The sequence below is a fragment of the Thalassophryne amazonica genome, chromosome 3 (genome assembly GCF_902500255.1).
Source record: "Thalassophryne amazonica chromosome 3, fThaAma1.1, whole genome shotgun sequence".
Lineage (NCBI taxonomy): Eukaryota > Metazoa > Chordata > Actinopteri > Batrachoidiformes > Batrachoididae > Thalassophryne > Thalassophryne amazonica.
Window position 1 is genome coordinate 149,548,048 of NC_047105.1, and position 15,302 is coordinate 149,563,349.

The following is a 15,302-nucleotide window of genomic DNA, read 5'->3' on the forward strand; positions in this document are numbered from 1 at the left end:
GTCCTGGAGGAAATCACTGAAGAAATTAACAAACTGAAAATATGGTTTGACTGAAACAAACTGTCATTAAACTTAAATAAGACAGAGATGAATTGGAGGTGTGAGAGTCACTAGGTGTTCACAGGAAACACTTATTTCTGTATTTATTTATTTATGTATGTTCATTGTTAGTTGCTTTTATATTTTCTGTTGTGTTTCTATTCAGGTTCTTTTTGTCTCTTTCTCTAAAATTGTATATAATAATCATTAGATTATTAATATATATATAAGCAAAAATAAATTTAAGGAATATTACAATTTGAAAACAAATGCACCCCCAAACGTGATGACGGCTGCAATTGCTAAATGCTAACTTTTAACACTAAAAATGCCATAGACATGCTAACATGTTAGCATCGCTCCCGTTTTTAAGTTATAAAATACATCTATCAACTGTTTCAGAAGACCATAACAGGTCGGTTTAACATAGAAAAGGTAAATAATACTCACAGACGTATGCTCTTTAGGGTTTTAGCGGGGGAAAATTAAGCGAAAGAAAGAAATAAACGAAGCAATCGACCGAAGCATTGCTTCAATCTGCGAACCACGCTTCGATTGGTTCAAGGTTCAAAGCAAAGCCACGCTGCAGAAAAGTTGATTAAGGACCCGCTGCAGGGTCTGTAATCAATGTAGAGAAATGATCATTTTCCTGACAAACACCCACCAAAACAACGGCCACTCTGAAGGACCGATAACAGAATCGTTAAGCACAAAGCTTATTGATGTCGGTGGATTGAATCATTTCTTAACGATACCCGAAAGGAACCGGTTCTCGATACCCATCCCTATGCAAAACCAAAAGTCAGTCTTATATCAACCTTAAAACTCCTCCTCCGATGTGTCAGACTCTTCCCCTCTGGAGGAATGAAGCGATTTTGAGCGAATGGCGCATTTGTGACGCGATATTGTGCCGCGTCACCCTCCTCCCCAAGTTGAAAAATCTGAACTTTTTCATCTTGTCGCGCTGCGATGACCAATCAGGGACTGGATATGTAGTGATGTGGAGACGTCTGGAGGTTATACTTGATGTGAACATGTCCTGTCTCTGGTAGCCAGCCTGTGAGCAGGACTTACATCCCTTTTGTCCTTTATTTCACAATTATGACACAGTTTGAGGGGGAGAGCGAGCAGCAGCACTGCAGCAGCACTGCAGCAGCAGCCAGTTTTTTTTTTGTCCACATGCGCACGCGAACTAATCGTCCGTGAAGATAATTTTATTAACTACACAGATGTATAATAAAACAAATGGTGACTAGTTTATAACACAATAATGAGAGTTTGAGGGGCGAGAGACCACAGCAGCACCCAGTTTTTTTTTTCTTTTCTTTGTTTACATACGAGGTCTGTTAGAAAAGTAACAGACCTTTTTATTTTTTGCAAAAACTATAGGGATTTGAATCATGTGTGATTGCATCAGCCAAGCTTGAACCTTCGTGCGCATGCGTGAGTTTTTTCACGCCTGTCGGTTGCGTCATTTGCCTGTGAGCACTCCTTGTGGGAGGAGTGGTCCAGCCCCCTCGTTGGATTTTCATTGTCAGGAAATTGGCTGATCGACCGCCGCTTTGCTTCATCAAACTTTTTTCAGAAAGTGTGAGAGACAGCCAGGTGGAAACCATTTGGAAAATTCAGATGGCTTTCGGTGAAGATCTTATGGGGATCACACAGATTAAGGACAATTACAACTGGATTAAAGACGGCCCACAGCGGCGGATGGTGCGCCACGCACTAATGGTAAATGTCCAGCAGGCGGAGACATTGATTCATTTCAAGGGCCGAGTAGAGGCTGCTGTGGGACGATGAACCTGTTGGTTATAGTAGCGCGTGTGTGAGAGACACCTGTACTAAAAATGGCCGGTCCTCATGATGGGTAATGGGAAAAGGAGCCACTCCCCCAGAAAAATCAAAGTAGATCCAGCTGCACATTTGAAACTGGAAGATAAAACTGGCAACACTCTTCTTTAAACAGCTTCTGGCAAAAGGGGTTATTACATTAGTAATTTATATGGTGCATCAAGAAAGTATTCACAGCGCTTCACTTTTCCCCACATTGTTTTATGTTAGAGCCTCATTCCAAAATGGATGGAATTCTTATTTTTTCCTCAAAATTCTACACACAATAACAATGTGAAAAAGGTTAAAAACACATGTCGATACGTATTCACAGTCTTTGCCATGAAGCTCAAATTGAGCTCAGGAGCCTCCTGTTTCCACTGATCATCCCTGAGATGTTTCTACAGCTTCATTGGAGTCCACCTGGGGTAAATTCAGTTGACTGAACATGATTTGGAAAGACACACACCTGTCTACATATAAGGTCCCACATTTGACAGTCAGATCACAAACCAAGCATGAAGTCAAAGGAATAGTCTGTAGACCTCTGAGACAGGATTGTCTGGAGGCACAAATCTGGGGAAGGGTACAGGAACATTTCTGCTGCTTTGAAGGCCCTAAAGAGCACAGTGGCCTCCATCATCTGTAAATGGAAGAAGTTCAGATCCACCAGGACTCTTCCTAGAGCTGGACGCCCATCTAAACTGAGCGACTGGGGGAGAAGGACCTTAGTCAGGGAGATGACCAAAAAACCCGATGGTCACTCTGTCAGAGCTCCAGCGTTCCTCTGTGGAGAGAGGAGAACCTTCCAGAAGGACAACCATCTCTGCAGCAATCCACCAATCAGACCTGTATGGTAGAGTGGCCAGACGGAAGCCACTCCTTAGTAAAAGGCACATGGCAGCCCACTTGGAGTTTGACAAAAGGCACCTGAAGGACTCTCAGACCAGGAGAAACAAAATTCTCTGGTCTGATGAGACAAAGATTGAACTCTTTGGTGTGAACGCCAGGCGTCATGTTTGGAGGAAACCAGAGTCCCTTTATTGAGAGAGTGGCATCAACTGAGAACACAGTGCCATTTTGGGGCCAACTGTGATGAACTACTGAAAGAACCTTTTATGTTTTCAACATTTTTTAAATAATTTAACCACATACAGCAATACATTTGGGAACAGGTACTATCAAAATAAATATAAAAATAGTTAAGCTATCAAATTTACAATTTATGATGATTTATTTAATTTAAAGCCTGATTTATGCTTCTGCACAGCTGTGTCATACAATGACATGCGTAACCGTTTTAAAGTTCTCCATCACTAGATTACGCTTTAATATGGATTAATTTGACCCTCAACAAGCTTTTCTTTCTACAATTATCACCTCCAAAGGTACGGTGTTTATTACATGGAAAACCATACAAAAACATCTGGTTTATACAATAGCGGTTTAGGCGAGTTTTATTGTACATGGGACTAAACACTGAATTTACCTCTCAAAACTGACAATGAAGTCGCTTCCATCCCACATGGCTGACTTTATTTTCCCAATTTTCTCTTCTGTTGGGATCTGAAGGGAATCTGTACATCTTGAACCCCTTGTTGTGTCCATTTGTGCCTCCAAATGCACAACAACCCAGCATTTTCAGTGGATAAATAAATAAAATAGCTGGATTTACATGCAGACAGATTAACAGCCAACGCTATTTTGGAACCAAGATGGTACCACGAGTTGGTCATGTGCCATTTCTGGCTCATCTGTCGCTGCTCTCGTGCTTGCTCTAGGGGTTCGTAAGGTGAGACCTTACTTCTGTGAAGCGACTTGAGGCAACTTTGTTGCAATTTGGCGCTATATATGAAATGAAACTACTCTGAATAAAGGGACTCCAGAGGAAACCAGGCACCATCCCTACAGTGAAGCATGGTGGTGGCAGCATCATGCTGTGGGGATGTTTTTCAGCAGCAGGAACTGGGAGACTAGTCAGGATTGAGGGAAAGATGAATGCAGCAATGTACAGAGACATCCTGGATGAAAACCTGCTCCAGAGCGCTCTTCACCTCAGACTGGGGCGATGGTTCATCTTTCAGCAGGGCGATGACCCTAAACACACAGCCAAGATATCAAAGGAGTGTCTTCAGGACAACTCTGTGAATGTCCTTGAGTGGCCCAGCCAGAGCCCAGACCTGAATCCGATTGAACATCTCAGGAGAGATCTGAAAATGTCTGTGCACCGACGCTGCCCATCCAACCTGATGGAGCTTGAGAGGTGCTGTAAAGAGGAATGGACAAAACTGCCCAAAGATAGGTGCACCAAGCTTGTGGCATCAGATTCAAGAAGACTTGAGGCTGAAATTGCTGCCAAAGGTGCATCAACAAAGTACTGAACAAAGGCTGTGAATACTTATGGACGAGTGATTTCTGAGTTTTATATTTTTAATAGGTTTACAAAAACTAAAAAAAAAAAACTTTTCATTTTGTCATTATGGGATGTCATGAGAAGAATTCTGAGGGAAAAATGAATTCCATCCAATTTGGAAAACAAGGCTGTAACATAAAATGTGGACAAAGTGAAGCGCTGTGAATACTTTGAGGATGAACCGTAACATCTGTCTGACGCACAAAACAAAAACAGTAGCAGACGTCACGCACAACATTAATTCCACACCTCAACATACTAACGATTCCTACTGTTTATCTGCACACAGTGGACAAAAGTGAGCGTTTGAGATCTAAAATGTCACGTGGCTGCACTTTGACCACGCCCACTGACTGACATGAAGAACTGTGCGGCCAAGAAAAAAAAACAACAAATAAAACCAAACCAAAAGACAAGATAAAAACGAAAATAGGCGCACATACATAAAATAATAAAAAGAAAAAAAAGCAAACGAGCGAGCGGGAGCGTTCACACTGAGGCAGAACAGCTCCAAAATAAGTTTTACTGATTTAAACACTCTGGTTGAAAAGTGTTTAGTTTTAAACTGACGTTTAGCTCGTCAGCTAGCTTAGCCGCCAATCACACAGGCAAATTTCAGAAAAACAACCGCTTGTTTTAATAAGACAGTAAAACACCTGCGCTGACATAACGTGCTGTATCACACAGCATTAACCTTAAAACAGCATTAATGTATGATTGTAAAAATGTACTTACTAAAGGAAGGCCCGCTGCTTCGCTCATCTCTTCTTCTTCGCTGACTTTAATGGCCGTCAGTCCACAGCGCCACCTGCCGCACTGGAAAGTGAAAACTCAGGACAACACGAGAATAGAATGGAGACTTTGACAGTCAGGTGGCCTTTGTGTGTGTGTGTGTGTGTGTGTGTGTGTGTGTGTGTGTGTGTGTGTGTGTGTGTGTGTGTGTGTGTGTGTGTGTGTGTGTGTGTGTGTGTGTGTGTGTGTGTGTGTGTGTGTGTGTGTGTGTGTGTGTGTGTGTGTGTGTGTGTCTTGATCGATTTGCTGTTTTGTGTATTTATGTATTTTGGGTCAAGGAAGAATAGCGTCAAAATGGAACATTGACAGGATGAATAGCTTTTGAGAAACAAATTCGTCCTGTCAGTGATAATTACATTTTGGACTTGCAAACCTTTCCAGCAGGGGTCAGTAAATCATCTTTATATTAAAAGTGTGAGTGTCAGTGCATATAATTTTAAACAGGTTAAAATACATGGATAACACAAGAAGGTGAAAACACTTATTTCCATTGTGGTCAATTTAAAAATCAAATGACAAAATAGAAGTAATAACAATAATAAAAATAATAGTGTGTATATGATAACACTCTAAACAATTTATGAATAGATTAAGACAGGAAATAAACATTAAAAAATTACATAATTAACAGGAAATAAAAGGGTTGAGTTTGAGTTACAGTGAAGGACCACGAAGACTAAGACTGGAACCCAATATGCAAGCAGCAAACACAGGGCTTAGGTGTAAGAAACAGGTTTTATTTTTCCTGGTGTCAATGAATGACCAACAGTTCAAAGTGACTTCCAAATCTAAAACTCCTCAAAAGTCCAAAGTAAACAAATAAACAATGTGAATGGAACCAAATCCTCCAAAAGACAACATAGAAACAATGTGAATGGAACCAAATCCTCCAAAAGACAACAAATAAACAATGTGAATGGAACCAAATCCTCCAAAAGACAACATAGAAACAATGTGAATGGAACCAAATCCTCCAAAAGACAACAAATAAACAATGTGAACGGAACCAAATCCTCCAAAAGACAAAGTGAACAAGCAAACAATGTGAATGGAATCAAATCCAACAAAAGACAACATAGAAACAATGTGAATGGAACCAAATCCTCCAAAAGACAACATAGAAACAATGTGAATGGAACCAAATCCAACAAAAGACAACATAGAAACAATGTGAACGGAAACAAATCCTCCAAAAGACAAAGTGAACAAGCAAACAATGTGAATGGAACCAAATCCAACAAAAGACAACATAGAAACAATGTGAATGGAACCAAATCCAACAAAAGACAACATAGAAACAATGTGAATGGAACCAAATCCAACAAAAGACAAAGTGAACAAGCAAACAATGTGAATGGAATCAAATCCAACAAAAGACAACATAGAAACAATGTGAATGGAACCAAATCCTCCAAAAGACAACATAGAAACAATGTGAATGGAACCAAATCCAACAAACGACAACATAGAAACAATGTGAACGGAAACAAATCCTCCAAAAGACAAAGTGAACAAGTAAACAATGTGAATGGAACCAAATCCAACAAAAGACAACATAGAAACAATGTGAATGGAACCAAATCCAACAAAAGACAAAGTGAACAAGTAAACAATGTGAACAGAAACAAATCCTCCAAAAGACAACATAGAAACAATGTGAATGGAACCAAATCCTCCAAAAGACAACATAGAAACAATGTGAACGGAACCAAATCCTCCAAAAGACAAAGTGAACAAGTAAACAATGTGAACAGAAACAAATCCTCCAAAAGACAAAGTGAACAAGTAAACAATGTGAATGGAACCAAATCCTCCAAAAGACAACATAGAAACAATGTGAATGGAACCAAATCCAACAAAAGACAACATAGAAACAATGTGAACGGAACCAAATCAAACAAAAGACAAAGTGAACAAGTAAACAATGTGAACGGAAGCAAATCCTCCAAAAGACAACATAGAAACAATGTGAATGAAACCAAATCCAACAAAAGACAACATAGAAACAATGTGAATGGAACCAAATCCAACAAAAGACAACATAGAAACAATGTGAATGGAACCAAATCAAACAAAAGACAAAGTGAACAAGTAAACAATGTGAACGGAAGCAAATCCTCCAAAAGACAACATAGAAACAATGTGAATGGAACCAAATCCAACAAAAGACAACATAGAAACAATGTGAATGGAACCAAATCCAACAAAAGACAACATAGAAACAATGTGAATGGAACCAAATCCAACAAAAGACAACATAGAAACAATGTGAATGGAACCAAATCCAACAAAAGACAACATAGAAACAATGTGAATGGAACCAAATCCAACAAAAGACAAAGTGAACAAGTAAACAATGTGAATGGAACCAAATCCAACAAAAGACAACATAGAAACAATGTGAATGGAACCAAATCCAACAAAAGACAACATAGAAACAATGTGAATGGAACCAAATCCAACAAAAGACAAAGTGAACAAGTAAACAATGTGAATGGAACCAAATCCAACAAAAGACAACATAGAAACAATGTGAATGGAACCAAATCCAACAAAAGACAACATAGAAACAATGTGAATGGAACCAAATCAAACAAAAGACAAAGTGAACAAGTAAACAATGTGAACGGAAGCAAATCCTCCAAAAGACAACATAGAAACAATGTGAATGGAACCAAATCCAACAAAAGACAACATAGAAACAATGTGAATGGAACCAAATCCAACAAAAGACAAAGTGAACAAGTAAACAATGTGAATGGAACCAAATCCAACAAAAGACAACATAGAAACAATGTGAATGGAACCAAATCCAACAAAAGACAACATAGAAACAATGTGAACGGAAACAAATCCTCCAAAAGACAAAGTGAACAAGTAAACAATGTGAATGGAACCAAATCCTCCAAAAGACAACAAATAAACAATGTGAACGGAAACAAATCCTCCAAAAGACAAAGTGAACAAGTAAACAATGTGAATGGAACCAAATCCTCCAAAAGACAACATAGAAACAATGTGAATGGAACCAAATCCAACAAAAGACAACATAGAAACAATGTGAACGGAACCAAATCAAACAAAAGACAAAGTGAACAAGTAAACAATGTGAACGGAAGCAAATCCTCCAAAAGACAACATAGAAACAATGTGAATGGAACCAAATCCAACAAAAGACAACATGGAAACAATGTGAATGGAACCAAATCCAACAAAAGACAACATAGAAACAATGTGAATGGAACCAAATCAAACAAAAGACAAAGTGAACAAGTAAACAATGTGAACGGAAGCAAATCCTCCAAAAGACAACATAGAAACAATGTGAATGGAACCAAATCCAACAAAAGACAACATAGAAACAATGTGAATGGAACCAAATCCAACAAAAGACAACATAGAAACAATGTGAATGGAACCAAATCCAACAAAAGACAACATAGAAACAATGTGAATGGAACCAAATCCAACAAAAGACAAAGTGAACAAGTAAACAATGTGAATGGAACCAAATCCAACAAAAGACAACATAGAAACAATGTGAATGGAACCAAATCCAACAAAAGACAACATGGAAACAATGTGAATGGAACCAAATCCAACAAAAGACAACATAGAAACAATGTGAATGGAACCAAATCAAACAAAAGACAAAGTGAACAAGTAAACAATGTGAACGGAAGCAAATCCTCCAAAAGACAACATAGAAACAATGTGAATGGAACCAAATCCAACAAAAGACAACATAGAAACAATGTGAATGGAACCAAATCCAACAAAAGACAACATAGAAACAATGTGAATGGAACCAAATCCAACAAAAGACAACATAGAAACAATGTGAATGGAACCAAATCCAACAAAAGACAAAGTGAACAAGTAAACAATGTGAATGGAACCAAATCCAACAAAAGACAACATAGAAACAATGTGAATGGAACCAAATCCTCCAAAAGACAACAAATAAACAATGTGAACGGAAACAAATCCTCCAAAAGACAAAGTGAACAAGTAAACAATGTGAATGGAACCAAATCCAACAAAAGACAACATAGAAACAATGTGAATGGAACCAAATCCAACAAAAGACAAAGTGAACAAGCAAACAATGTGAATGGAACCAAATCCTCCAAAAGACAACATAGAAACAATGTGAATGGAACCAAATCCAACAAAAGACAAAGTGAACAAGCAAACAATGTGAATGGAACCAAATCCTCCAAAAGACAACATAGAAACAATGTGAATGGAACCAAATCCAACAAAAGACAACATAGAAACAATGTGAATGGAACCAAATCCAACAAAAGACAACATAGAAACAATGTGAACGGAAACAAATCATCCAAAAGACAAAGTGAACAAGTAAACAATGTGAATGGAACCAAATCCTCCAAAAGACAACAAATAAACAATGTGAACGGAAACAAATCCTCCAAAAGACAAAGTGAACAAGTAAACAATGTGAATGGAACCAAATCCAACAAAAGACAACATAGAAACAATGTGAATGGAACCAAATCCAACAAAAGACAAAGTGAACAAGCAAACAATGTGAATGGAACCAAATCCTCCAAAAGACAACATAGAAACAATGTGAATGGAACCAAATCCAACAAAAGACAAAGTGAACAAGTAAACAATGTGAACGGAAGCAAATCCTCCAAAAGACAACATAGAAACAATGTGAATGGAACCAAATCCAACAAAAGACAACATGGAAACAATGTGAATGGAACCAAATCCAACAAAAGACAACATAGAAACAATGTGAATGGAACCAAATCAAACAAAAGACAAAGTGAACAAGCAAACAATGTGAATGGAACCAAATCCAACAAAAGACAACATAGAAACAATGTGAATGGAACCAAATCCAACAAAAGACAACATAGAAACAATGTGAACGGAAACAAATCATCCAAAAGACAAAGTGAACAAGTAAACAATGTGAATGGAACCAAATCCTCCAAAAGACAACAAATAAACAATGTGAACGGAAACAAATCCTCCAAAAGACAAAGTGAACAAGTAAACAATGTGAATGGAACCAAATCCAACAAAAGACAACATAGAAACAATGTGAATGGAACCAAATCCAACAAAAGACAAAGTGAACAAGCAAACAATGTGAATGGAACCAAATCCTCCAAAAGACAACATAGAAACAATGTGAATGGAACCAAATCCAACAAAAGACAAAGTGAACAAGTAAACAATGTGAACGGAAGCAAATCCTCCAAAAGACAACATAGAAACAATGTGAATGGAACCAAATCCAACAAAAGACAACATGGAAACAATGTGAATGGAACCAAATCCAACAAAAGACAACATAGAAACAATGTGAATGGAACCAAATCAAACAAAAGACAAAGTGAACAAGTAAACAATGTGAACGGAAGCAAATCCTCCAAAAGACAACATAGAAACAATGTGAATGGAACCAAATCCAACAAAAGACAACATAGAAACAATGTGAATGGAACCAAATCCAACAAAAGACAACATAGAAACAATGTGAATGGAACCAAATCCAACAAAAGACAACATAGAAACAATGTGAATGGAACCAAATCCAACAAAAGACAACATAGAAACAATGTGAACGGAAACAAATCATCCAAAAGACAAAGTGAACAAGTAAACAATGTGAATGGAACCAAATCCTCCAAAAGACAACAAATAAACAATGTGAACGGAAACAAATCCTCCAAAAGACAAAGTGAACAAGTAAACAATGTGAATGGAACCAAATCCAACAAAAGACAACATAGAAACAATGTGAATGGAACCAAATCCAACAAAAGACAAAGTGAACAAGCAAACAATGTGAATGGAACCAAATCCTCCAAAAGACAACATAGAAACAATGTGAATGGAACCAAATCCAACAAAAGACAAAGTGAACAAGCAAACAATGTGAATGGAATCAAATCCAACAAAAGACAACATAGAAACAATGTGAATGGAACCAAATCCTCCAAAAGACAACATAGAAACAATGTGAATGGAACCAAATCCAACAAAAGACAACATAGAAACAATGTGAACGGAAACAAATCCTCCAAAAGACAAAGTGAACAAGTAAACAATGTGAATGCAACCAAATCCAACAAAAGACAACATAGAAACAATGTGAATGGAACCAAATCCAACAAAAGACAAAGTGAACAAGCAAACAATGTGAATGGAATCAAATCCAACAAAAGACAACATAGAAACAATGTGAATGGAACCAAATCCTCCAAAAGACAACATAGAAACAATGTGAATGGAACCAAATCCAACAAAAGACAACATAGAAACAATGTGAACGGAAACAAATCCTCCAAAAGACAAAGTGAACAAGTAAACAATGTGAATGGAACCAAATCCTCCAAAAGACAACAAATAAACAATGTGAACGGAAACAAATCCTCCAAAAGACAAAGTGAACAAGTAAACAATGTGAATGGAACCAAATCCAACAAAAGACAACATAGAAACAATGTGAATGGAACCAAATCCAACAAAAGACAACATAGAAACAATGTGAATGGAACCAAATCCAACAAAAGACAACATAGAAACAATGTGAATGGAACCAAATCCAACAAAAGACAACATAGAAACAATGTGAACGGAAACAAATCCTCCAAAAGACAACATAGAAACAATGTGAATGGAACCAAATCCAACAAAAAACAAAGTGAACAAGTAAACAATGTGAATGGAACCAAATCCTCCAAAAGACAACATAGAAACAATGTGAATGGAACCAAATCCAACAAAAGACAACATAGAAACAATGTGAACGGAAACAAATCCTCCAAAAGACAAAGTGAACAAGTAAACAATGTGAATGGAACCAAATCCTCCAAAAGACAACAAATAAACAATGTGAACGGAAACAAATCCTCCAAAAGACAAAGTGAACAAGTAAACAATGTGAATGGAACCAAATCCAACAAAAGACAACATAGAAACAATGTGAATGCAACAAAAGACAACATAGAAACAATGTGAACGGAAACAAATCCTCCAAAAGACAACATAGAAACAATGTGAATGGAACCAAATCCAACAAAAGACAACATAGAAACAATGTGAACGGAAACAAATCCTCCAAAAGACAAAGTGAACAAGTAAACAATGTGAATGGAACCAAATCCAACAAAAGACAACATAGAAACAATGTGAACGGAAACAAATCCTCCAAAAGACAAAGTGAACAAGTAAACAATGTGAATGCAACCAAATCCAACAAAAGACAACATAGAAACAATGTGAACGGAAACAAATCCTCCAAAAGACAAAGTGAACAAGTAAACAATGTGAATGGAACCAAATCCAACAAAAGACAAAGTGAACAAGCAAACAATGTGAATGGAATCAAATCCAACAAAAGACAACATAGAAACAATGTGAATGGAACCAAATCCTCCAAAAGACAACATAGAAACAATGTGAATGGAACCAAATCCAACAAAAGACAACATAGAAACAATGTGAACGGAAACAAATCCTCCAAAAGACAAAGTGAACAAGTAAACAATGTGAATGGAACCAAATCCTCCAAAAGACAACAAATAAACAATGTGAACGGAAACAAATCCTCCAAAAGACAAAGTGAACAAGTAAACAATGTGAATGGAACCAAATCCAACAAAAGACAACATAGAAACAATGTGAATGGAACCAAATCCAACAAAAGACAACATAGAAACAATGTGAATGGAACCAAATCCAACAAAAGACAACATAGAAACAATGTGAATGGAACCAAATCCAACAAAAGACAACATAGAAACAATGTGAACGGAAACAAATCCTCCAAAAGACAACATAGAAACAATGTGAATGGAACCAAATCCAACAAAAGACAAAGTGAACAAGTAAACAATGTGAATGGAACCAAATCCTCCAAAAGACAACATAGAAACAATGTGAATGGAACCAAATCCAACAAAAGACAACATAGAAACAATGTGAATGGAACCAAATCCAACAAAAGACAACATAGAAACAATGTGAACGGAACCAAATCCAACAAAAGACAACATAGAAACAATGTGAATGGAACCAAATCCTCCAAAAGACAACATAGAAACAATGTGAATGGAACCAAATCCTCCAAAAGACAACAAATAAACAATGTGAACAGAACCAAATCCTCCAAAAGACAACAAATAAACAATGTGAACGGAACCAAATCCTCCAAAAGACAACAAATAAACAATGTGAACGGAACCAAATCCTCCAAAAGACAACATAGAAACAATGTGAATGGAATCAAATCCTCCAAAAGACAACATAGAAACAATGTCAACGGAACCAAATCCTCCAAAAGACAACATAGAAACAATATGAACGGAACCAAATCCTCCAAAACACAAAGTGAACAAGTAAACAATGTGAAAGGAACAAAATCCTCCAAAAGACAACAAATAAACAATGTGAACAGAACCAAATCCTCCAAAAGACAACAAATAAACAATGTGAACGGAACCAAATCCAACAAAAGACAACATAGAAACAATGTGAATGGAACCAAATCCAACAAAAGACAACATAGAAACAATGTGAACGGAACCAAATCCAACAAAAGACAACATAGAAACAATGTGAATGGAACCAAATCCTCCAAAAGACAACATAGAAACAATGTGAATGGAACCAAATCCTCCAAAAGACAACAAATAAACAATGTGAACAGAACCAAATCCTCCAAAAGACAACAAATAAACAATGTGAACGGAACCAAATCCTCCAAAAGACAACAAATAAACAATGTGAACGGAACCAAATCCTCCAAAAGACAACATAGAAACAATGTGAATGGAATCAAATCCTCCAAAAGACAACATAGAAACAATATGAACGGAACCAAATCCTCCAAAAGACAACAAATAAACAATGTGAACGGAACCAAATCCTCCAAAAGACAACATAGAAACAATGTGAATGGAATCAAATCCTCCAAAAGACAACATAGAAACAATGTCAACGGAACCAAATCCTCCAAAAGACAACATAGAAACAATATGAACGGAACCAAATCCTCCAAAACACAAAGTGAACAAGTACACAATGTGAAAGGAACAAAATCCTCCAAAAGACAACAAATAAACAATGTGAACAGAACCAAATCCTCCAAAAGACAACAAATAAACAATGTGAACGGAACCAAATCCAACAAAAAACAAAGTGAACAAGTAAACAATGTGAACGGAAACAAATCCTCCAAAAGACAACATAGAAACAATGTGAATGGAACCAAATCCAACAAAAAACAAAGTGAACAAGTAAACAATGTGAATGGAACCAAATCCTCCAAAAGACAAAGTGAACAAGTAAACAATGTGAATGGAACCAAATCCTCCAAAAGACAACATAGAAACAATGTGAATGGAACCAAATCCAACAAAAGACAAAGTGAACAAGTAAACAATGTGAATGGAACCAAATCCAACAAAAGACAACATAGAAACAATGTGAATGGAACCAAATCCAACAAAAGACAACATAGAAACAATGTGAACGGAAACAAATCCTCCAAAAGACAAAGTGAACAAGTAAACAATGTGAATGGAACCAAATCCTCCAAAAGACAACAAATAAACAATGTGAACGGAAACAAATCCTCCAAAAGACAAAGTGAACAAGTAAACAATGTGAATGGAACCAAATCCAACAAAAGACAACATAGAAACAATGTGAATGGAACCAAATCCAACAAAAGACAAAGTGAACAAGCAAACAATGTGAATGGAACCAAATCCTCCAAAAGACAACATAGAAACAATGTGAATGGAACCAAATCCAACAAAAGACAAAGTGAACAAGCAAACAATGTGAATGGAATCAAATCCAACAAAAGACAACATAGAAACAATGTGAATGGAACCAAATCCTCCAAAAGACAACATAGAAACAATGTGAATGGAACCAAATCCAACAAAAGACAACATAGAAACAATGTGAACGGAAACAAATCCTCCAAAAGACAAAGTGAACAAGTAAACAATGTGAATGCAACCAAATCCAACAAAAGACAACATAGAAACAATGTGAATGGAACCAAATCCAACAAAAGACAAAGAGAACAAGCAAACAATGTGAATGGAATCAAATCCAACAAAAGACAACATAGAAACAATGTGAATGGAACCAAATCCTCCAAAAGACAACATAGAAACAATGTGAATGGAACCAAATCCAACAAAAGACAACATAGAAACAATGT

At 36.9% G+C, this 15,302-nt stretch overlaps 1 protein-coding gene across 1 annotated transcript in view; it reads right to left on the bottom strand.

Moving 5' to 3' along the window:
• Positions 1 to 15,302, bottom strand: part of LOC117507858 — a 198,991-nt gene that overhangs the window by 165,624 nt on the left and 18,065 nt on the right. Inside the window, exon 3 of the mRNA XM_034167641.1 lies at positions 5,018 to 5,090. Within this exon, the coding sequence (XP_034023532.1) occupies positions 5,018 to 5,090 (73 nt within the window). The remainder of the gene's footprint in view (positions 1 to 5,017; positions 5,091 to 15,302) is intronic.